The 25,632-nt window shown below is 36.6% G+C and overlaps 1 protein-coding gene across 21 annotated transcripts in view; it reads left to right on the top strand.

The window, feature by feature from the left end:
- The window catches only part of KDM6A (lysine demethylase 6A), a 162,955-nt gene that overhangs the window by 95,588 nt on the left and 41,735 nt on the right, over positions 1-25,632 (top strand). For 5 of the 21 annotated variants that reach the window (XR_005826587.1, XM_040585243.1, XM_040585242.1 and 2 more), the window contains exons 7-18: positions 3,582-3,636; positions 6,411-6,445; positions 8,812-8,877; positions 10,141-10,234; positions 14,872-14,998; positions 17,700-17,798; positions 18,160-18,379; positions 18,942-19,076; positions 19,518-19,673; positions 20,308-20,403; positions 23,119-23,223; positions 23,825-24,220. Coding sequence is in view for 20 of the 21 variants with exons in the window: in XM_040585243.1 (XP_040441177.1) it covers positions 3,582-3,636; positions 6,411-6,445; positions 8,812-8,877; positions 10,141-10,234; positions 14,872-14,998; positions 17,700-17,798; positions 18,160-18,379; positions 18,942-19,076; positions 19,518-19,673; positions 20,308-20,403; positions 23,119-23,223; positions 23,825-24,220 (1,584 nt within the window). In the remaining variant the exon portion in view is untranslated. Of the gene's footprint in view, positions 1-104; positions 142-3,581; positions 3,637-6,410; positions 6,446-8,811; positions 8,878-10,140; positions 10,235-14,871; positions 14,999-17,699; positions 17,799-18,159; positions 18,380-18,941; positions 19,077-19,517; positions 19,674-20,307; positions 20,404-23,118; positions 23,224-23,824; positions 24,221-25,632 lie in introns of those variants that run through there. The other 16 variants (XM_040585252.1, XM_040585248.1, XM_040585246.1 and 13 more) reach the window with 9 other exon arrangements.

Raw genomic sequence — 25,632 nt, 5'->3', positions numbered from 1 at the left:
GATTACGCAAGGCGCTCCGTGTCCTACTTACCCGAACAAAGGCTGCACTGAGGGACACAGCCATCGCACCTAGGTCACATAGGCAGAAAAAGCCATGTCCTGACAGAATTTTACTGAGTCATGATGGAGCTTTCCTTCACGGTAAGTCCGTGAGAATTGTCAGGTTTCAAATGATGGCTTGCCGTGCTTGCTAACGAAATGCAGAACCGAGAGCTATTAAACTTGCTAATGTCATCCTCGAGAGGAGGAGGGAGTAGTCTCCTCTATTTTCGAGGTCTCGGGCTCGGATGTAAACAGAGACAGTACTGAAAATACTGCACTAAGAAGAAAGCAGTTCTTTTTGTGTTGGTCATTTATCAGTTAAAGAAGCAACAAAAACCTGGGTACTTGCCTCTTAAATGGTAAAGGACTAATTTGTGAGGAGAACTGGTGTTAATTCTAGCAAGGAAATCATACTAAATTATCTAAATCAGTGTCAGATTGCTGTTACTTTACTACCAGACCTAATGCTTTCATCAGTTCTGTTTGTATGGAATCCACTGTGCTTCTGATCCTTGGGAAGGTTACCTTCGGAATTGTTTCCACAGTCAGAGGCAAGTCAAGGACTTCAGAGGAGACAAAATATGCTGTAGATAATTGTGCAATTACAGATGGCTACAAATCAAGGTATATTATGATTTGTGCTGCAGCTCTTGAAGAGAGCCTGTTACTTTTTAACATTCAGGACACTGCCTTCTAGGTAAATCCTCTTACTCGGGATTTGAATTTCTATAGACTGCTGTCTGCCTTGAGGTATTGTATGTCGTCTCTGAACTGCAGCGGCCTCTCCTGCATAATAACTATTTCACACAGCAGTAGCCAGCTTCAGTGCTGCAATATTTGAGAGAGGTGCAGATGTTTGCTAGCCGCTTCTGTTTGTTGCAGAAATGGAAGTTGGAAATGATTACTATTTTTTAATTTTTTGGTGCTGGTAATTGTGATTAGTGGGTCTGCTTTTGGCTTATGAGGTTTATGCGTTAGAATACATGCATGCTTTTTTTGTGTGTCTGATTTTGACTACTTAGCGGGGAGCTATGTATTATTTATCTGGCGAGAGGTGTAGGTTTGCTGTGTATGTGCATTTCAAAGGTTCTTGGTTTGAAAGGTTCTGGGGTTTTGTGCATTGCTTTGTGAAGATTGTTTAGAGTGAATGGTTTATTTTGCTGTAGTTACGGGCTTCAGTTTATCAGTTTATTTACTGTTGGTAGCTTAGTGTATAGCGCAAGCAGAAATTTACTACACAGAAAATTTTCATCATGTGGATTTTGAGATTTCAAAGTCGGCTAATGTAATCGTAAGAATTTAAATGTTTAGGAGGCATCGATAAGGATATTCCTGCCTTTTTTGACTGTTCAGCACTGATACTACCGGTATAGTTAAAGATTAAAATGGTTAGATTTTCTTATATGGTTGTGTGCTTTCTCTCAGTGAGTCTCGCTGTAATAGCCCTTCTGAAAAGCTACTGCAGAACAGTTGCCGATCATTTCTCTTTAGATCTGCTTATTTTTTACAATAGCATTGCTAGGTGAGAGGAAATCTGTTCCTTTCTGCTTTATCTTTTCATATTAATTGTTAGTGACAGTGCAAGATGACACATCTTTGCAAAAAGGATTTTGTACCATTTAGATCGGTATACTCAATGTACAGGCCAAAGTATATAGGTCTGTTCCTTTTTTTCTTTTGTCAGGCAAAATGCAATGTAAAGTACAGCATTTTATTTTTATTTAGTCTTTTTTTTTTTTTTAAGTTGCCTGCTTAGTAGAATCACTATGGTAACCGACTAAAGGATGTCTCTGAGGCACACAGCCTGCATTGCAATGTAAGTGAGGGGAGATACTAAGTTGACTGCTTGAACAGTAGGAAAAGGAACAGGCAGGGCAGAGAAATAAGCTAATATTTAATATTTATTTATTTAATGCTTGCTCTGAGGTTAAAAAGTTATTTTACAAGTAATGTATATGTGAGTTCATAGTTTTCTGTGCTCTCTTCTGGGAATAATATTGCTAAAATGTTCATTAAAAATCTTAAATTTTTGTTACCATACAACTTGAGTTTGTTTCATTTCTTAAAAGCTGTTATGTATTATAAATGATGATAGAAGTCAGTGAGGAGGTAAGCTGCATCACTGTGTGCCTCAGAGCTCATGGAAGTGTCAGCATTCTATTTTATGCTTTGCTATAGTTAATGATTGATTTTCTAATATTTTTTCTATTAAAAATGTTTATTTAGAAATACAGTGATCTGTTAAACTCTTAGAAATCTTGGAGATTTGTGTTATTTAGACATACTATACATGAGGTATTAGTAGGACCAGACCATGATGAAAGTTATCTATTATCTAGTAGCTCGGAGTATGACAATGCTGAAAATGAATTGCATATACACCCATTAATAAGGATTTATTTTTTTTTCTTCTCTTCTTCTTCTCTCATTCTTCTGATGAGCTCCTGATGCCACCTAGTTTGGCATCTTAAACAGCCAGACCTAAATTAGCATTTTTGTGCCAACAAAATAAAAAAAACACTACTGAAGCATCAGTAGTGTTTTGTGTATTAGAAGCCACCTGAAACTGTATTTTGTAGGTAACTGTATTTATTACCAATAGTATTATATATGCTATCTCTTAGGTTCTTATGTTCCTAGGCCTTATTCTGTATTTGATTAATATATTAATCCGAATTCTACACTGTGTAGGAATTTTCTACAAAGTTTATGGAAGAGTTCAGAGGCACTTGAGTTTGCCTGTTCCGTTCATTTTAACACACTTGGTTGAGTTTCAAACTGTAAATAGTGCTCACTAAATTAGCATGACACTTGTGAAATGACTGCTTACATCCAGACTTTCTGGCAGACAGACTTCATTGCTCTGCTTGTGTGTGACCTTCGTTCTAGAAGAGTGAAATACTTGGCTCAGAACTTCAGAATGCACAGTTTTTTTAAGATATTTTTCATATCTCTTGAGGAAAAGTGATTAAAAATAAACAAGCTTTAATGTGTAACTGAAGTTACCTTAATACCTGGAGGAGAGGATGTAAGAATTTATGAACTCGTGTTTTAATGCAAAGGTATTCAGTTTGTGTGCTTTTTGACAAGAGATCAGTTTTTAAAAAAAGACTTCAAATCACTCCATTTGAAGGAAGACTGTTCTGTTTTTCTAGATAGAAAAATGGAGAGCTTGGATGTTTCTCACCATGAGGCTGTGGGCTGGTATGACTACATTCCCAGTTGTGTATTCTGAGGAAAGCTTGATCTTCCAATTCTGACCATTCATTTGATGCAGCCATTCTTCTAGGTGCTATCCTGGTTGTTTTGAGAAGATGTCTGTTGCCATCCTACATTACTAGAAGTGGTGCTGCATCTGCAATAAAAAGAAATTACTTTCCTATAACAAATAGTTGAACAGAAATTGAAAATTGTTTTCTTTAAGACACATGGTAAAATGCAGTATTGATTTTCAAGTACAAAATTGATTTATTCTTAGTAACTGGCCAGAGTGCTGCTATTACTTTGTTTGAAAAACAAATAATTCTCTTTTTTTCCAGCATTTTCAGTTAGCTTTGATTGACTGCAATCCCTGCACTTTGTCTAATGCTGAAAGTAAGTACCCTATAAGTATTTCCATTTATTTTGTTGTAGATTTTTTTAAGTTTTATGCTCAGAACTGCATCAATTCTTAATGAAACAATCCTTCAAAATCAAAAGAATCAGTACTGAGAGGGGGGATACTACAAAACTTGGCTCCATCTGTGAGTGGATACAGATCTTCCAGTGGAATTGTGGGTTGTTATAATAAATGGAATAAGTAAAAATTGAGACTTAGCTTATTAATTGCTCTGAAGTCTTGAGTTCTGGAGGAAGTGTACTATTTGACTGTTCATTTATTTATTTATAAATGTAGTGCTTGTGCCATGGCACAAACTAAATAGCAATTACTTAAAACTTTGTGGCACCTTGATAATCTAGATAGTGATCATTTGAATGCCATTTAAATCTATAGATGTAAAATTCAGCATCAGTCTTACACTGTTGAAGTAGGAAGAAGTATAAAAAGTAATTTGATTGTTTTATTAGGTGCCAACTATATATTAGTCTGTACTTGAACATGTTAATCTTTTGGTGCAGTATGATCTGTCATATGTGATTTATGTACTGTAGGCTGTTACAGAGCATCCTGCAGGTATTTATATTTATCTTAGTGGAACTGTATGCAAGAGTAGGCATATCCTGCATGTTTTGAAGCATTTAAGAATTAAAAGGCAGGCGTTGTGAAGGAAATGTCTACCTCAGGTTTTAAGGTACCTTCATGCTGCTCTTGGTGTTAAGTTAGCTCCTAAGTCTAACTTCAGAAGCATTGGATAAAGTATATAAAACATTTCTTTATTTCTTTAATTCAGAGCTGGATGGAGTTGTGAGTATTTTATCAGCAAAGGGAGTGAAAGGGGGTTTGTTTACGTGGATGAAACTGCTGGCTGTTAGCGGTACCAAGGAGCCAGATGTGCTACAAGGACTTTCCCAAAGCTTTGTCACTTATCAGGAGCAGGCACAGATAATTTTTTAAAATTATTTGCAGAATTCTTCATAGGTCAATATACATTTATTGTTTTCTACCAGATATGTGTTTATTGTATTTCATGTTAGTTAATACTATTTCTCACTCACTTTATTGTTTTTCACTGTATCTCTGGATTTTTGTAAGGTTTTCATAACCCTTCCCCCACAGTCCCCTCCGCCCCCAGATTTATGTAGAGTTACTGTAAAGGCTTCATTGCCGGTGGCCTTGGGCACAGTGCCTGACAAACCCAATGGAAGAGAGTGAGGAGGAATGAGAGGTGCTTTGTCAGGTTCTCCTGTACTGCTTAGCAGAAGGAGAACCATCCACTCAGACCCAGGGTGTCAGGTACAGTCACATAAATGCTTGAGATTGCCTTAATCCTACCCCTTGGATTTTTAAAGGCTGGGTGAGTAACAGTATTACAGTGAGTGCGTTCCTAGCAGAAATGTTTGCGTGCTAAGTATGCCAGCTCTCTATTTAGGTAGTCTGTAATGTGGCACTTTAATTTCTTTCCCCTGCATGGCATGGCTTCCTTTTGTAGCTTCACACTGAAGGGGGTTTTGCTATTAAGGGGAAAAAAATACAAGATTTTTTAGATATTGAACTCCCAAAACAAAAGCAGAGATTTTTCTTTGATCAGTACAGAGTGAAGTTTGGTCATGTGGTGAACATAATGGGTGTGTTAATGTGCTCTGTAGCAAGGAACACAGAAAGTTTTATTAAAATTTTAGATGATGTGTTTCCTTGTGACCTGGTTTCTGAAGTGCACTAGGATACCTTCTTTATAATAAGTGAAGGACAAAGCAGTGCACAAAGGGAGCTTTTCCCCTCCCTTGTGACCCAGAGAGAAACCCTAGAAGTCCACATTACCTGTATAAACCTCTGTGTTGCACTCTTCTGTAGCTTAAAGAAAAAGAGATCTGTGTAATTGAAATAAATCAAGCTTTGCTCAGAAACAGGTGTTTTCTTACTTGTAGTCCTCAGGAACATAAGGCAAAAGTCTGTCTCCAAGGAATTTGTCTTTCCTCATCAAATCAGAATAAGGATTACATTCATCTCAACTGGCTTTTGCTGTCTGCCAGTCGATGGCTAGTCTAGGTTAGCCTCAAGCCTTATTGATCAGACACTCTACCTTTTCTTTAACGGTTTGAGCAGCATGAGGATAATTTTCCCTGTGCTTTTACTCTTGAACACCTTTCCTTTTCTTCCTCTAACCAGCAATTTTCTTGCCTCCGAGAGCTGCTAGTAGTGTTAACGGCTTTCTGTGCAATTTGTATGAGGAATTTAAGGTGCTTTACTGTAATAACCAAAATATCATCTGTAATTAACACTTCTAGTTCAGCGTAACAGGGGAAAGACGATTCCTAAAAAGGAAAAAAATACCTAAATTTAAGAACCTGTATAAAGCTGGTAGTGCATAGTACAGTTTTCTGTTCTTTATTTCTAACCTAGCTATGTACAGAAAATAATACCTGTGTTCTCTTGCTGTGCATCTCTGCTTATTTTACTGTGAAGTTTGCTGAAAGGTTAATGGACTCTGCATTTCAGAATACAAATAAAATCCATGGACTGCCTTTCTGCAATATCTATTTGCATTTTTAATGCTTTGTTAGGATACATATTCATTCTGTCAGTTCTGCTATGTTAAGCATAAAATGTCAATGTAAACAAATACTATTTTTGTATCTTCAAAATGTAATTTATGTTGGGTTTGCATTGATAGATTTAAAACATTGTTTACCTCTCACTTGAAAAAGCATGCTGTAATTGTTGTTGTCATTCATTAAAACTAATCATTTTGATTTTCCCACTCTTACAGTTAAGTTTCACATCGCCCACTTGTATGAAATCCAGGTAAGATTTAAGCTCCTTTTCATAAAGTGTGGTTGAGTTTCTAACTGCATGATGTAATCAATTATAGAAGGTTTTGTAGTTAGGCTGAAGTCTCAAATGACTAAAGAAATTTTATTTGCTTTGGCTAAATTAAAAAGATTTTCTATGTGAACTGTCATGATATAAAATGAAGTAGCTATTTTAATAAACATACACATTTACTAGTCTCCCAAGCTGAATGTAAAAAAAACCCTAAACATAACTTTTAGTAAAATTCTTTTATGAGATTATGTATGTCTTCTCAAAGTTAGGCTTAAAAAAAATGCAGTTTCTCAATTCGTATGTATTCATACTGTTTCTCATACATACAAACATAGTTGAGTCTAGCCCATTGCCCAGGTGCCTTTTGAGTATATTTGACATGAAATTTTCAAATCCAATTGAACGTATGTGACAGAAGCATTTGACATCTGAGGTCAACAGTGCATAAAGCTGTGTCATGAATTCTATATCACATCCTACCACAGAGTTTTTGGGAAATCACAGAACAATTACTGAGCTTCCAGAATATAAGTAAATTAAAACCAAGTAGATACTGAAATAATAGCTATTGTATATATGTAACTTGACTGACTGGACATATAATGTAAATTGTATGCCCTTTTATCATGCTTATAGGTATTATATGACTGAGGAAGGGATGTGACGTGAAAACAAAAACTGTTACAATTAAAATGGATGACAGGCACAAACTACATTTTCAGTCAGTGGAAAAGTAGCTTGATAAAGTATGTGCTATCTTTTGACGGCACAGTGAAAAATGACTTAAGGTATTTATATAGAAACAAAAGATATGAATTTGATAAACAAGATATTTTTCTTTTGAATGCTTTTGGTGCAAAGCTGTACAACAAGACAGAAATCCCCTGTCCCAAAACGCTATTAAGAAGCTTCAATGGAGTGTTACGGTTCTTACCTGGCCACCATCCAGATTTCATTCTGACCAGTGGAGCGCATCTGACACGTTTATATAACAAAGCATCCTCAACACTTAGTTCTTTTGATCTGCTAGAGTAAAATGGAAACTTGAACAGCTCGGGTCACCGTGCCAGGTGCCTTATGTAACAGTGCAACCAATGTTTCAAGTGCCTAAACTATGCTTTCTGACCTGATCATAGGCAGCGGGAACTTTATTTTTTAATGCAAGTCAGAGCAAAAAAGTTTCAGTGCATTCTACTATTAGACCTGGTTTGCTCACAGTTCTGGTTGGGAGGGGTATCTTTTCTGGAATTTGAGAAACTTGGAACCACAAAGGGTCTTGACTTCATTCTGGATATTACCTCTGACACAATGAAGAGATGTTTTTGGAGGCAGGCTGGTTGCTTGGTTTCTTTTAAAGGACGCAGTGCTACACTTTTCTGAAACCCTCCATATATTTGAAAATCTTCTACTCTGTAATATTTAATGAAAAAGTTAATTTATTCCTTGATTACATACCTTCACAGTACTGGAGTTTAAATGATCCCTTGCCAGCCTCTGAACAAGAGAATAGGCCAGTGCTGATAAGAGTTAGCAGTGATTTTTCACGATGTTTAATGCTTGTTTCTGTTATTTCATCTGTGACAGTGTGAGTCCCTCTAGCTCTTTAGGTTGGTAGCTTATAGGGTGTCTAAAGAAAGATGTCGGGTTGGATTCCCATCCCCCTGCCCATTTCTAAGGCCGTTCATGATGCAGCCAAACATCATGGACTTTGGAGCTTTGAAATTAACTTATGTCTGTAAGGAAGAAATTCTTCGCTGTGAGGGTGGCGAGACACTGGCACAGGCTGCCCAGAGCAGCTGTGGGTGCCCCATCCCTGGCAGTGCTCAAGGCCAGGCTGGACGGGGCTTGGAGCAACCTGGTCTGGTGGAAGGTGTCCCTGCCCATGGCAGGTGGAACTGATGATCTTTAAGGTCCCTTCCAACCCAAACCATTCTATGATTCTGTGAAATAACCCCAAATGTAAACATGACATTTTTCTGTAATATTTTTAAGGCATGTATGTAGACATTTCTAAAGGGTAAATTATACAACAAGTAACAAAAGTAAAAAAATACTCTAGATCTGGAAAACAGACCTATTTTAATAAGTCTTTCTCTATCCTCCCAAGCATGTAAACATCTTCTCCAAAGTGTGAATATTAGGCACTAATATTTACCTGTTTGACATCCAGATTGCTGCCTCTGCTGTCATGCTATACAGTGAACATCTGTTCATTTGCTTACCCTTCACAGTCATAAACTACGAATTTTGTTCCCAGTGCTAAATTTAAAAAATTTTTGCCTGATTGTTTTTATTTTGCTGGACATGGATATTTTATTTATTTATATTATTTGTTTTCTTACCAGTTGTCTGCATTTCATGAACACCAATTAAAAATCTTTTCTACCAACTTCCCCTTGTTCCATTTGAAAGTATGTAATTGCTGCTTTAATTTTTCTTCCTGACTAGAATAAGGTTTTTAAATCAACAGAGATGTCTTTTGTGATTGTGAGATCTCAAGAACTTAATAACATGTTTAACTTCTAATAGGTATTTATATTGTTCAGAGTCTTCTTCCAGTTGTCCCTTTTTTAATACCAGTATTCAGTCCTGTGTACTCTTTGCATAAAACAAATGTAACTAAGTCATGATTGTTTGCATTTAGGTGGCCCCATTTATATTAATATGCTCTTCATCAGTTTGCCAGAATGAAGTCTAATGTTGACTTATCTGAAAAATTTTTCTTAAAAAATTCTATAGAATTTTTAGTAAGTTAAAAAAAAAAAAATAAAGTATCCGTAGCAGACCTCAGCATTTATGTCTTCTAGACTTTTGTGGGAGAGGAGGAACAGAAGAATTAAGCATTTAAAATACATTCACTGTTAAGCAGTTATTGTTAGGGTAATATGAAAATAAATGCTGACATGCTGACATTTTAAAAATGTCATTATTGAATTATTTAAAAAAATTAAAAATTCATATATTGAGAAGTCTTAACATTTAATATGTACAAAACAGTTCATACTGTTCCAGAAGTCAATGAAGACCAAGATCCTAACCTGGAAATGTGTTTTCTATATCAAGACCTGTTTTTACAGGGAGTTAAGAATTGCATGTTTCCATGCTTTACGTATACTTAATAAGATTACATACCTTCATTCTCCAGGCATAATCCACAGATGTGTTTTAATTCTGCATATGGTGGGACTCTTACCAGGACAACAAATAATGTTGATAAGGCAGTTCAAATGTACTGAAGGAAGGAGAGAGGCAAAATTATACCAGCTGCCCATTACTGATGATCTTCATTTCTGATATGAATTTCCTGGGAGGAATTTGTATAGAGTTTTTTTCAGAAGTAGACTCACACTCAAGCATTTCCCTTAAAAGCAGTATATTCATTTTAGTGTAAGAAGCATGATGCATGTATGAAGAGTTGACCAAATTTAATAATTTGCAAATTTCCCTCAAATATTTTAAGTAGACAATTTATATTAAATACTATATTGATGAAAGTTATTCTCTTACTATATCTATGTCACTCATTAAAGTTTTCATATGCACTGTATGCAAAAAAAAAAAAGTTTAGAATTTTTTGCCAGTGTATTTGTGTGCTGTCAGTGCTGTGAAATCATTGCTATTGGTGATCTGTTGTAAGCTTTATGATTAATCAATTTACTTTTTTCCTTTTGCAGAGAAAGTATCACTCTGCAAAGGAAGCTTATGAACAGCTTTTGCAGATCGAAAACCTTCCTGCACAAGTAAAAGCAACTGTCTTACAGCAGTTAGGTATGTAAAATTAACTTTTGGTTTTCTGTGTTTCTTTTTTCCATCTTCGCCTTCAGCAGTGTTTTTTAAGGCTCCATTTCCAAACTGAATCTTAGACATCGAGTATGATAGATGAAATTTTCACCCAAAATAGAATGCATAACAGTAGGTAATTAAGTAATTAAGAGAGGAGAAAAAGGTTATTCGACAATTAAAAAGCTCTTAAACTTACCACATACAGTATGTATGTTACAGGTTTTGGGTAATGAGGCAGTGTTCTTTCAGGGGAGGAGTGCAGCAGTTAGAATTCTGTGTTCTCTGTTCTGCCTCTGAGAACATCCCTTGGACAGCCAAGCTAAATGCATTAATCCAAAATAATCTTCTCTGTTGCAGAATAGAATAACATGGCAAACGAAAAATTCACCTTTTCTTTCTCTTTAATTATAGTGTGTAATGAAAACTTATTTCTGTAACTAAAAAGTTTATCAATAGTGTCCACTAAAGAAACCACTTAAAAAGAGGAAAAAGTACTCTTTCTTTAAAAATTGTCAGGTTCAATATTTAAAGTTAATAAATCATTTTTAGACCAAAGTTTCTGATGGGTGGGTAGAATAAATTACTTTTTTTCCTATATGCCTGATTAAATTACTTCCAGAATGTTTTGTTAAAATTGTTCAACCCAGTGCAAAAGTTCTTCATTCACTTTCTCCATGTTCTTCATCTAATTTATTATTCTAAATATTGATTTAGCCTGCTTATGCCCATTCCTTTTTTTCCACTTTACATAGAGGTCACTTAATTCAAATTAGTAAGTGGCACCAAGTTATGGCCACAGTGCGTGCCTTTTTTTTTTTTTTTCTCCAGTGTAGGTTGTGTATGGATTTGGAGTGGGCTAATTTGTTTAGCTTTGAGTCTTCTGTATGAAATCACAAATTAAACTGCTGGAGGGGTTCACTGAAGGACTCTAGGTGCTGATCTTTTTGCTGTCACGTTAACAGTGTTGCTTATATTTCAATATCCCCTTTGAAATATTTTTTTAAACTTGGTATTATACCACCTAGTATAAATAATCAGGAATTTCATCCAGAAAGGCTATACATATGGTCAATGTAAGACAGGCTTCCCAAAATAGCTGACCAATGCTATTTCAACTCTGTTTGATGTATATTTCCACAATAGAAGCAAAGGCGCATGATTGTGTTCACAAAATCCTGCCACAGGTCTCTGTGCTAGCAATAAGAGCAATGACTTCGAGAACTGTCTGCTGTCTGAAAACTGGATTAACTCCCTTTATTCAATCAGCATAGGTCACCTAGTTTTGGAGTGTGGGTAGCTTCTATGTGGAGGAAGGGATAGAGTGGTCTTAACCAGAACATTCAAGGAATAATACCATTTCTTTTGCTTTTGCACTAACAGTGGTATTTATCAGAGTATGATATCACAGATTCAGATTCTAGCAGTTTGGTAATAAAGACAGCTCCTCAGGAAGCACAGTCTGGGTGGTGCACTTGCTGCTTAGAAAAAAAAATAGAAAATACCTGCCATCTGCCAGAATGCTACTGGCAAAACCCAATCAAAATATAAATCCTTGCTCTTGTTGCTGGTTTCCAAAGCAGATTACTGTAGAGGAGAACCACCCGATTCTCAGATAAATACATACCCATTTGAGCTGAAGCATGCTCAAGGTAGATATAACAGTAAGATCTGTACAGTTGAGTAAGAGCAATTTGTTTCTTTCTTTTGTGCCTATTTGCTTTCCAGACAGCGATTCTTTTCACGGCTTTGCCTAAAATTACACTAAATGAATGAGGCTGAAGATCAAATCTGTCCTGGTATTCTTTCTCCCATACTCAGCAGTTGCATAAGGAAGAGTGCAAGAACAACGTTAAGCATCTGCTTAGAGGTTCCCAAAGCACTCTCCCAGTGATTTTCTGCTTAGGGGTATTCCTAGGTGGTGTCTATGTAATTGGATGAGATGTCAGGTGATGCTAAAATGGGGAAGAGGCTCATCTCTTCTGACACTGAGGTGGTGATGTTTACGGGGGGAAAAGCAATTGCCACTAGTTTGGCATGAGAATGATTGATAAACATAGAAAAACCCTGCAGCAGCATGAGCTAGGCTAGCATATCCTCTTGCTGAGGCAACATGGGTTTGATACAAATTAGATTGTAAAGACCTGGAAAAGGGTGTGGAACATTTGTGAAGTATAGACAATATGTGTGGTTTTGTTTATTATGTTAAAAAAGTCCCAGGAGCGGAAGAGGAGTCAATATGCTAATTGAGAATTTGAGGTAGGATCTGCAAATGGGAAATGGCACAGCTTACTAGGGCTTTTCCATCACCTTCTTTCTGCACGTTCCTCATTTTATGCATGAGAAGAGACATCCGGTTTCCTTGACCTGTGCTAGCTGTTCTATTAGAAAACTTCTCTTTGTTCTCCCTCACCCTCTCTGTTGCCTTCTGCCTTTTTCACCTCCCTGTGCAGGAAGATAAAATTGGGCAGCAACCCTTGTTTCAGCAGTGAAGCCAGATGGGGATTGCTAGTTCTTATTTCTGTCTCCTAGACACAGATTCTTTTTATCAGTGAACGTCAGTAAAGATCTCCTGAAGACACAACATGTTATCTTTCAATCCAGTAAAATTCTTATGAAACAGAAAATAGGCATCACTACACATTTCCAAAGATTCAGGAAAATTGTTTAATGTCCTTTTTTTCACCCTTGTTTATAATCCCTGAGCTGTTACCTTTATCTCAGCCTTTGCCTGGCACTGCACCTGACACATTTATCTTTAACGTGCAGTTAGGCATGTGCATTCAGACAACCCACCCTCACATAAGCCTTTTTTCTTAAAGCATGAATGTTTTCTTATGTCTAAGAACTTCAGTACCTTGGGATATGAATCAAAATCATAGCTTGTTTATGAAGTCCATGAGATAAAGTTGTGTACGTAGTATGTGTCTGCAAAATATACTGGGTTTTTTTTCCTTTTTTTTTTCCTTTTCTTCTTTTTCTCATGGGTAGAGTTTTGGCTTGATCCATCTTCAGACAAGATAAAGTAGTACTCGTTTATTTATTTATTTAGGTATTTAGCACTGTAACCACATGGCTCCTAGCCTGACATTTCTTGCAGTCCATGAAATACTCAAACTTCTGCTTCTGACCACAGTTTCCAAGTGATACTTCTTAAAATACCTCAGGCGAATGTTGTTCAATAGAAAGGATTTTCTTTTAGATTGCTTGTTTTAAAGCATGGAAGTTTGCCTTCCACTTGCAAAAGTGCCACTGTGACTATTAACAGAGTATAAGCCCATGGAATAAAAGCTACTTTCTCTAGCATTTCAGGTGAGATCTGAAACTGATCTGGATCTTTTGGGTGGTGTTACCTGTTCGTGTAGTTAGACTGTATCACAACTGATAAGTGCTGGTTTAGCTGGTGGAGGTTTTAAATGAACATACAGCAGAGGTGTGTGTACAAGTCTGTAGGTAACTAAAACTTTATACAAACTTAGGATATTTTATGAAATTGGTATCATAATGTTCCACAGAGGACCATTTGTGGGCAGGACACTATAAAATCATAGGGACAATCCGTTGTCACATCTTACGTTTTGCAAATGTTGGCTGAAAAGGAGTGGATTGTTAAGACAAATAAATGGAGCTTAAGCAAACAGCAAGACATTGCAGACCAGTGTGGTATGTAGTGGTTTCAGCAAGCCTGCTGCCTGCTACAGTGGATTTCCCTGTACTCATACAGATGGGAGTGAGATGATTTTGTGGCTGCTTAAAGGAATTCATTCTTAAGCATAGAGCCACATGAGCAGCTTGAGAAGTTGATGAAGGTGCTTTATTTGAAATGGAATCAAGCCTTGCATCAGTGTTTGAGCAGAGCTGTGTTGTAATAGCGTGTAGAAGATGATACGGGAGCATGGTTTGTGCGGGAGGCCTTTAGAGTGGGAATGAATAACTTGTCTAACAAAGGAAGAAGGCATTTGAAAGACTATAATGTGTGGTTAGATGAGGAAATAAAATTATCTTTTCAGCAGAATTTGTTATGTAGATGAGAGGTGATTGCATTTGTCAAGGTGAATGGAAAGGATGTTGTGATGAAGATGAAATGACAATGTAAGAAAGATTTAAGTGGAGACACAAAAAATCTTACCTGTGTTTTGTTGGGAATTCTCCAAATGTAGATAGGGGATAAATACAAGGATTCAGAAGAAAAGGAGTAAACTGAATATAATATATATATAATTGACGTGTGTGACAGGGAGAGTGAGTGATGGCATTTTTCACAGTGACAGGGAAGATATCTGTTAAGAGGAGGATAGTGTTAACACTTTCAGATTAACTTCTTATAGTAGAAGATTGAGCAGTTCATAATTGTGCTTCTAACCTCACAGAAAATTGTTTAAACTAAAAAAAGCTTTAAAAGTACCTGAAAGTAATTTTGACTGGAGTCCTTTTGTCCTGTAATTTTAGTATAGAACTTTAAAAGTTTTAGAAGTTTCATTCATAATGTTATGTGTAAGTGATAATATTGTTTGATACACCTGTTTTTAAAGAGGAACTAATGCTATGAATATGCTGCTGTGCCAAAGTGGTGTTAAGTGGTCTTAGGGAATTTCATTTCTGCCATTTATGGATTCTTTTTGTAGGCTGGATGCATCACACCGTGGATCAGCTTGGAGACAAGGCAACCAAGGAAAGTTATGCTATACAGTATCTCCAGAAATCTCTAGAGGCAGATCCAAATTCTGGTCAATCCTGGTATTTCCTTGGAAGGTGAGAAATGACTTTTTACAAATGTAGTTACACTGTCTGTGTTTTTTGAGGATATGCATTATTGTGAATGTCTCATGTTGGTTTTCTTCTTAATACTTTCAGAGGAAAAACAAAGGGAAACGATGTATGTATCTACTGAAGTCTAGTTTTCTGGAAAGTGTATAAAAAGACAAGGTGCTAACATATTTGGGATGAATATAGATTACAAGTTGAAATGAAGTCTGTTACCCAAGTGGTCCTGCTTTTTCTTTGATAGTTATTTTTCCAGCTACACATTTACAGTAATCTGAGTCTGCCCTACATGGTTTTACCTGTGGTTCTCCTGCTACCACATCTTCTATTTTCTCTCTTTTGTGGTAAATGTTCTGTAAATGTTGTTGCTTTTCTTCATACCTTTGTCACAATTCTTGATCTCTTTATTTTCTCAAAGTCTCCCTTCTAATCTTAGTTAGCTTTTGCACTGAAATGCAAATATTTTCCCTGGATACATCAATTTATAAACAGCATATATTGCAACTAAATATTAGGCCAAGATAACTCAGATTGATCCATTCTAATATCTGTCTAAGTGTTGTATGAATTTTGTACAAGCAGACAGTATTTTTTTACTTGACAATTACCTCATTCCAAGATAAGCAATTTGACTTTTCTTGGTCTCCTTTTTAAGAAAACAGAGCACCTTACACAAACCAGGAGTAACTCTTGAATTAATCAGGTTTTGGAGAAAGCTTTGAGGATAATTCAAGTCCATAGGTGAACAAGTCAATTCTGTTGAGAAATACATTAGAAAGGAATTATGCAGAAATAAAATTAATATCCTAACTTCAGTATCTTCCAGCTAACTTTCTTGGAGGTTCTGGTCACATACAACTGGAACCTACTTTTGGTTTTGTTACCCTCATTATATTCCTTCAGCTGTTCTTGTAAGATACTGCTCTTGGACCAGCTGTCTGCAGGCTGAGGGAGGAGCCAGCAGCATTGAGTGCTAAGGGCAGAGGGCTAGATAGAGCAGGTGTGGAGGGAAAAGGGAAAATGAGCCAGGGGTCATCTGGTTCATCTTACCACCCACTGAGCTGAAATCCTGCTTTTTCTTCAGTAGTCCTGTTCCACGTGCCTTGAGCTAGTGGAGTTCTTACACAGCAGCAGGACAGAGCCAGGGCTCCATGAAGTATGTGTGCGCTGCCAGCTATGCTTCTACTCCTGCTGTGCCACTGCTTTCATGTGGTTGGAGTTCAACTTAGGACCGTACAAACAAGGGGGTAAAATGCAGGAAATGGGGGGAAGAAATCTAGTGGAAGCATCTCTTCTATTCTGCAGGGAGGACTAGAGCAAAAACGTTTCTGTGCCCGATTCCTCCAGTCCATATGCTGGCAGAAGAGGAGAACAGAGTTACGTGGTTGTGCATTCACTCTTCCTCTTTTTCCATCTTGTGTTACTCTTTCCTCTGCTGGTTGTCCAAACTGGATAGCAAGTTGTTTTAAAGCTACCTTTCAAAAATATGCCACCATCCCTCACCTTCCCCAATGAAAAGCAATCCATCACTCTGTTTGACGTTTTGTTGGGTGCTTTATGTTAGTGCCATCCTAGTCAGAGTCTTCATGTATCTGATAAGCCGACAGAATGAAACATGTCTTGCAACCTGGGTTAGATTGTGATTAAAATGATCTTCTGGAATATTTTATTCAGTCTTAATGGATGGTTTTAGGCAAAGTACTGCTAGATTTTACTGTAGTCCTTTCCTAGTGTGCCTCAAGAATACATGAAAGAGTATAGCATGTTTGACAAATCTCTGTACTGTTTTGTTTGGGTTTTATTTTTTACTGGAATAAATCTTCTGTTGTTATTTGTGTTTTGAAAGTTGTCAGTTCTTTTTCCAACAGGGAAATATATTACAAATAATATAAGAAGCAGAGCTATTGTAGATTAAACTAGTTGTGTGTGTGTGTATATATATATATATATATAAATATTGTATTTATTTGAAGCTTTTAATTTTAAAAGGTAGGTATTACTCTCTGTGGTATAATTGTAGTTCTCTGTGGAGTTCTGATGTTTTTGCTTATAACGCCAGAATACCTTTGCCTTTGTATGTGAAAAATATTCAAGTAAGAAATTATGAAAAAATCGAGAACATCAAGATTATTTTACAGAATTTTATGCTCTGTATATGCAGTAAAACTAACTGGTTTGTTGTTCTTTACTGAAATCTGATTGAGATGGGATAAATGCACCTAAGTTTCCCAGGCAATCAGGAAACATACTGATTGAGTTGGTTAATATCTCTTAATAATTCTGAAACACTTCTCGTAGAACATGAAGTTTCATAACCATTTGTTTCATTAAATCGGTAACTTAATTCTTTATAATGCTATCTGTAGATAAATACTGTTGTTATTGACTGATAAGTTATCACAAATGATAGAAATGTAAGTCTTTAAAAAATGGTATGACTTTTCCTTACAAATGCAGTAGGCTAGTGTTTAAGCAGTTTTAGTGTACTTTTCAAATAAATAATCAATAGTACATGTTGATTAAGATGTTGGAGTCTGCTTATGCCTGGCATTCAGAAACAGCAAATGTTTTGGATTCATCTAGATGAGTATGTATTTGCATGACATCATTTATCAGATCTGTCTCGGTAAGCCATCCTCAATGATTACCTTCTATAAATATTACCAAAGTTCTTTTTTTCTTCTCCCAGGTGCTATTCAAGTATTGGGAAAGTTCAGGATGCCTTTATATCTTATAGGCAATCTATTGATAAATCAGAAGCAAGTGCAGATACATGGTGTTCTATAGGGTAAGAATGATACAGGGTAATACAGTGATATAATTCAATGCTAATATATATAAATAAAGACTGTCAACTTTTTAATTCTTTTGTGCTCTCAAGGGGGACTATAAAGCTCTTTTATTTATACCTTCGTGTTGCCAGACTTGTCTGATTTGAAGTTTAAATAATACATTTGTATTTTTTTTTAAATACTGATTATGCTATGCATATGAGCTTTGCATGTTAGGATTTTGTGTTGTTTATGCTTATTGCTGTGGCTTATATAATGGCAACATTTATTAAGGGTTTTGAGGGGGATGTGTATATTTGACTTGTTTGTATTTTGACTCTGTTATTAATTCTCAACTTCACTAATCTTTCTATTCAGTGTGCTGTATCAACAGCAAAATCAGCCTATGGATGCTTTACAGGCCTATATCTGTGCTGTACAATTGGACCATGGCCATGCTGCAGCCTGGATGGACCTAGGCACACTCTATGAGTCCTGCAACCAGCCTCAGGATGCCATTAAATGCTACTTAAATGCAACTAGGAGCAAAAACTGTAGTAATACCTCTGCACTTGCAGCACGGATAAAGTATTTACAGGTAAAACTAACATTTTAAGAAGCGGGAAATAGTCTTCCAAATACACAGCAGAGGGGAGGGGAGAAGTAACACACAAGTTTAACCTGCAGTTGTTCGTGGTGTGTATAACCTGTTTTCATGTGTATTGTAAGCATATCATAGCCTGTAATATTTTATTTCTTCATTTTTAAGTGGAACTTAATTCCTTATAAACACTATTTTGCACATTTAATCAAAGCATACTGTTTTACATCACTTTGCTTTTTTCTTTGTATTGTCTGCATTTTTAAGTTCTCATAACATAGAGAGAGATTTACACACACACTATCTTTCACTCTTGTTTGCAATTTCAGAAAAAAGGAATTATGAGACCTCTGAATCCAGAGCTCATCTTTGTTCTGATTCTCACAAAGGTTTATATTCTGGTTACCCTCTTTATACCTAGCACCTTTCTAAAACCCGAAATTTTAAATCTATCCTCTCTTTAAGATATAATTAGCTACAGCATTTAGGAAGATTTCATGGACTTGCTCTTACTAAAGTAGGCTTGTGTTAAATTTGCTTTTTACATAATTTTTCCTAGGCTCAGTTGTGTAACCTTCCACAAGGTAGTCTACAGAATAAAACTAAATTACTTCCTAGTATTGAGGAGGCATGGAGCCTACCAATCCCCGCAGAGCTTACCTCCAGGCAGGGTGCCATGAACACAGCACAGCAGGTGAGAAGTTGGGTTATGTTCTGCAGGTGCCCAGCTTTAAGGGTTCTTTACAATCGGTAGTGGTCAAGCTTATTTTATTGAGCACAGGACTGGCTTTTATTAATAAAAAGCCTTTGATTTGTTTGCAAAGGGATATTAGATCAAGAAGCTCCCTATAATATGGGAGAAATATGGGGGTACCAATTTAGAACCTTTGTGGCTTTTCATGATTTTAAAAGATTTCATCTTAAATAGAAATGCTGCAGTGGTTTAATAATCCCGTGAAAGGTACACATTCCTCCATTGATGACCATATGGAAACTGATTTTTCAGTTATTGAGATCAGCTTCAGAATATCTACTCGGCCCTTTTAATATATATGGGCTGTTAAAATATATAATTTAAAAGAAAGAATTAAGAATATATAGAACCATATTTTTGTCTTCCTTCTGTGATTCTTAGGCTTGTAAACCTCATCATCCAAATACTGAACCTGTACTAGGCCTCACTCAAACACCAATTTCACAGCAATCCTTGCCACTACACATGATTCCTTCTAGCCAAGTAGATGACCTGACCAGTCCTGCCAAGAGGAAAAGAACATCTAGTCCAACAAAGGTATATATTCTGATGAACTAAAGAGCCCCCTACCAAAATTATATGGAAATATGCATTAAAACAATGCAGCATGCACAGAATTTGTGCTGTAAATTTTAATCCTTTGGCATCAAGGTGGGGAATGTTTTTAGGAATTTGAAAAAAACATTTTTCAGGGATTTGTTTAATCAGGTTGCAGTTCAGACAGGGAGTGCGTAAGGGCAGTGCGTATCGGTGGCACTATACTACAGTCATAGTTGTGTAAGTGAAAAAGTACGGTCATAGTCTGACAGAGAGGGAGACGATCATGTCATCCTGTCTATTGCCTTTGCTTATATTTAGAGTTCAAGTGTTTCATCATCATGTAATAGTGTTACAGTAGATAAAGTATTCAGTTTTAAAAGTAGTGTACATTTAATTGCGTAATTTTATTTGATTGTTTCTCTTTATGATACTAGATACTTAATGTTTTAGTCTGACTACTCTGATACTGTATGGGAATGATAGAATGAGACTTGGCATGGTTTAGTATGTTCGTTGATTATGTTATTCTTGAAACAATGACTAGTTCTTTCATAAGCAAGATAAAATCTAGATAGTAAAAAAAATTATGTTGACCCTTTGATGACCATTTTAATGTCATGTTTTCTCTCAGAATACTTCAGATGTTTGGAGCAGTGGCCATACAGTGTCACATCCTCCTTTACAGCAACAAATTCATTCTTGGTGCTTGACACCACAGAAATTACAGGTATGTATGTTGAAGATCTTCAGAAGCTTTGATGTATTTTTTTGTTTCTTTCTTCCTGTTAAGTAAATTAATCTGGAACATTTTTCGGTTTCACATTTCTGAAATTCAGTATGAAGTTCTTTCCAAACAATTCCCACAGTTGTAATTGAAGTTGTGCTAATATTTGTGGCTACTCTGTGTGAGATTAGTTCTGTAGTAAAATTAATGATCTCTAGCAGAAACTGAACACTTTCATTGTGTGAATTCTGTGATTTATAAAGTAAGAACATACCGTAATTCTTTTTTCTTGTGGTGCTCTAAAGATACATATGCAAATTGCCAGACTTTTGTGCCAAGTGAGTTTTGCTATTTGCTCTAATGTGGGAGATACTGAAGTACTGTAATACTTGCTTTCCTCTGAGGTAGCTTCTTGTATCAAGTTGCGTAAACAAACACATAAATTCTACAAAATGTAGTTACTCAAATGAAATCTGGTACTGCTCTTCTGTATTTTGTGTTATCTAATACATTTATATGAAATGCTAGATTTTATTTTTGAAATCTTGTTGCAAGTCTTCTTTCAGGCCATTTTTGTTACGATGTTTTGTTGTCTCTTCAGTTCATTAGGGCTTGCAGTGAGCTTCAGCAGGAATTCCTTGTTTTGAAAATCAGGCCTAGCTGGAAACTCTTACCCATGTTATCACAGATACTGCTTTGGATGCAAGGAAAAGTAGAAGGGAGGCACAGTGCAGAGACAGAAGGCTTTCTGACTGAGCAGTGTTCCCTCAACTCTGATAGCATTCTTCAGCTGTTTCTCTGTCTGAACAATATTGGCTTTATTATGCTGCGTAATTTTTTCCTCCCTTCCCTCCCTCTTCCCCCACCCCCACCCCTGTAGTCCTCCCTAATCACTCTGATTCTTGCTTTCTTCATGCATTCTGATTAAATAATGCTCTCTGCTTATTTTATATCCTGCTACTATTTCCCCTTTTTAGTTTCACCTTTATGTAGATCCAGCTTCCTCCTCCAAGCAGTATCCAAGTAGGCTTCTTTAAGTATGGTGTACTGGATTTGCTGGCAACAGCTTGACAGGGTTCCAGTGTATATGAATAGGAAGGCTAAAAAGATATTCTGCAAGATGAAAGTGAATAAAGCCATCCCATTTTGTACGTCAGCCTTTTAAAAGTGGCAGCTCAGAGGCTGGATGGATATGGCACATAGCTGAGCCATTTGATGTGTGTTTAAAAAAGGGAGAAGGGTAGAGAGGGCTGTGGCCACACATTAGCCACCGGGCCTGCAGCTTGCTGGTGGAGGAGGGATGGGTGTTGGTTTCACTGAAGTGGTGGGCAGCAGGAAGAGAGCTGCCCGCCAAGCCTCTGCGCCCATAGCACTGGAGAGAAGCGCAGACTTGCCTCTGCTGACCTGTGTGCTAGGTCAGTCCTGGTTCATGTTACCCTGTGTAGACTTTTTTCTTCTTTTTTTTTTAAAGCAAATTAACAACTGAAGAGCCCTGGTTTGTGCTTCTGTGTACCTGGTGCATGCACTCCCATGCAGACTGTTTCTATCTCACAATCACATAGATAAATAGATTAGTTCTACTCATTGCAGTTCACTACAGAGGGACTTCAGAATGGAAGCTACTGTTAATCCAGGGAGTTTGAGCAATCTTTAACTACTTTTTCAGAAAATGTTAGATATTATTCTTTTTTAGTTGATAGTGTTGCAAATACAGTTGTTCAAAGCAGAATGAACTACACTTTATTTCATACTCACAGGTCAGTTCCATTTACGTATTACTAATACAGCATAGTCAAAGCAAAGGAGATGAGAAGGATGTAAAAAAATAATACAGGCAGACCTGAGAAGGAACTAAAGGAAACCTGATTTATGTTTGATTTTGGTGAACTTTGATCTGGTTTTTTTGTGGGTTTTTGTCTGGGGTTTGGGGTGTGTGGGGGTGTTGTTTGGATTTTTTTGCTAGTGGTTTTTTCTTTAAGGATTTAGTGATGTGAAGAAACTTAGTATTGCAGAACAATTAAGAAAAATGTCTGTATGTCACCTTTTGCTTAGCAGAACTTTTGCACTCTTCTCCGCAGACCCCTCTTTCCTTCTGAGATGGTGCTTTTGTGTTCCACAATATCAACATTTATGTCATGCCACTTCATAGCAGCAGACTTGCTGGTAGAATGATGGTGTACTGAGTACTTTAAAATGAATACAAAGATCAGATTTCTGGTGGTAATAGATACTCAAATTTATTAGTTGGAAATTAGTTCAGTATCGTAACTTAGGATCTTTCTGTAAGTTAGTTCTATAGTTTTCTGGGTTTGTTTTCTCCTATTTTCTGGAGTTTTCATGTGTGACTACAGGTTGAATTTACTTCCATGTTGAACAGTATTAATAAAAGAGTAGCACAGTACAGAAAAAGTGTTAAAACATACCTAATGTATGATCATACTTGAATCTAGTTTTCTTTTATAGTACCAGTACACTTAATTGTAGTGTGGTGGTAATATTTATACACTCAAATAATTTAGAAAATCCCTTTAGTTTTAGTAACTAGTTGGTTACAGAACAGTGTATGGAAAGATATTTTGGTCTGCAACAGAAACCTCAATCATTTTTTTCAGCTTCACAGGTCTTGTCTTCATGGATAATTTTTAGTATTGTATGCAAGGAAGTTACTAAAAAGTACATGCAATTTAATCATTCTGAACTGTACTGCTGTTTTTTCAGCACTTGGAACAGCTGCGTGCAAACCGGAATAATCTAAATCCAGCACAGAAACTTATGCTGGAACAGCTGGAGAGTCAGTTTGTCTTAATGCAGCAACACCAGCAGGTGAGAACAAAAATATTTTCTTTTCTGCAAAACTTTTTTTTCAGTAATGGTGTCTGTTGTGTTTCTTGAGTTCTGGAGAATTTCTGTTGTACAGAGGGCCTTTACTACACCAAAAAAGGTTATCTTTTTTTGTATTAAGTGTAGTGGTGGTTTACTGGTTGAAACATAATAGGTTTAGCTGTGTTTTATTATAGGACTACCAGAAAATGTAAAAATTTTCAAGCCACACTTTCAAACTAAAGTGAGTGGAAATGTAAAAGGAATCTTACTTGAAAAATACTTAGGTGTAGTAAGCCATATTACAGCAGATCTCACATCTTCTCATTGTTCACTTGTCTCTCTCTTAGTGTCCAACTTCAGCAGTAAAATGTGAACGCTCAAAATAAAGGCCTAGAAGAAAAGTGTGCTAATAGTTTTACCTTAAAATTCACTCAGTGCATTTGTGAGCATGAGTCACCTTATTTCTCAAAAGCAACTGTGAAGATCTGAAAATCAGTATAAAATTGGAATTGACCATTGCAATGAAGTAAACAAACTTGTGCGATCTTTACTTTTTAAATTCTGCAGCTGATGTTCTTGTGCTTTGTTCATCTTCCATTAGATGAGACAAACAGGAGTTGCACAGGTACGATCTACTGGAATTCCTAACGGGCCAACAGCTGATTCATCACTGCCTACAAACTCTGTCTCTGGTCAGCAGCCACAGGTTGCTCTAACCAGAGTGCCTAATGTCGCTCAGCGTGGAATCCGTCCCGCCTGCCCTGGGCAGCCTATGGCTAATGGACCCTTTCCAGCAGGCCCCATTCCCTGCAGCACAGCAAGAACGCTGGGTAGTACAGACACTATTTTGATAGGCAATAATCACATAACAGAAAGTGGAAGTAATGGAAACGTGCCTTACCTGCAGCGAAACGCACTCTCTCTACCTCATAACCGCACAAACCTGACCAGCAGCGCAGAGGAGCCGTGGAAAAACCAACTATCTAACTCCACTCAGGTACACAATTTCAGCTTACTTATGGGTGTGCTAAGGAGGCTTGATAAGCAAGTCACTGTTTGAAGTCTTATTTGTAAACACACTTTTTCTGTTTCCTGAAGTTGATGACCTAGATGCAAATAAAACATACATTAGGTTAAATGCTATTTTGCCTATTACTTTTTATTGTTAAAAATCTATTTATTAAATTAACTACTTTCAGGATAAAGAAAATGATCATTAACAAAAAAGGCAGTTACATACCACCCAGCTGCCTACCTTTGCAGAAGAGTTTCTTTAAAAAGGAATACTTGTACACCTTTTTGTTACTACTTTAATTTCAAATTATGTGACTTTGTTCTTCGTGTAGGAGCAACGTGCATATTTCATGGAAGCTGAATGTTGTAGTTATTTTTGACATTACGTGGTTGTCATCATATAATCATTCCCCGTATTTTGTTTCCATATGATATTTCAAAATCAGTATCTAGCAATCAGTCCCACAGTTGTTTGCAAAGAATGATGACAGTAAAAATCCATAGGGATTAAAGTGTGTAAGTAAGGGTGTTTTGCATATGAGAGTGTTAACTTGAAGTTGGAGATTTTGGTTGTTTTTTTTCATTTGAGCTTAAATGCCTTTCTTCCAAGACATACCTTGGTAGATGTAACGAGGTGTTCTGTAGGAAGATACCATAACGATTCAATTCAGTTTTACCAGATGGGTTATACAGCTTGATACAATACTGTTTTCTTCTCAAAACTGCATAAATTTCTTGTTTAATTAATATTACATGTTACTTTAGTGCTGAAGAATTGGGAGTGGGTAGTGATACAGACAGATGCTTAGCTGCACATACATGCTTAACTGCACATACACGGTGAAAAAGGCTGAGATGATATTAGAACATCTTGTGTAAAACACGGTTATTCAAAACCAATGTGTTATAACATGATTTTTTAAAAGTTTCCTGTCTATCAGTAGTACTGTTTATGTGGTTTATAAGGATGGCAGAGGGGATGGGTGGAGCCTGTTAGCATCACTACCTCTTGCTTGAATTAAAATTCACTTTTCTATTTTTCCTGCATTGTATAAAAGAAGCTCTGCATTTGCAAGAGGTATCTTACTTCATATTAGATGTCTGGTGCTAGCATCCATAAAATAGGCGAGTAATAGATTGTAACAGGAGAGGAGTTGACCGCTTTCCTTAGAGATGATGTTTTTGGAAAGTCTGGGTAACTGTTCAAGGAAAGCTTGTCGTTTCCTGTATCCACTGCATCTCTGTTCTGTGAAGTGTATTCAGAGAACATGGTCTCCGCAGAGTTTCTGAGTCTGTAACATTCTCCACAGGTACCAAATGAACTCTTGATTTAGAAAAGTATTTATCAGTAATTAAGCTACATAGAGGAATTAAGAAATTACATATACAGGTGTG

The sequence above is a fragment of the Falco naumanni genome, chromosome 2, assembly GCF_017639655.2.
Source record: "Falco naumanni isolate bFalNau1 chromosome 2, bFalNau1.pat, whole genome shotgun sequence".
Lineage (NCBI taxonomy): Eukaryota > Metazoa > Chordata > Aves > Falconiformes > Falconidae > Falco > Falco naumanni.
Note: the sequence above shows the minus strand (reverse complement) of the source record. Positions and strands in the feature narration are given on the sequence as shown.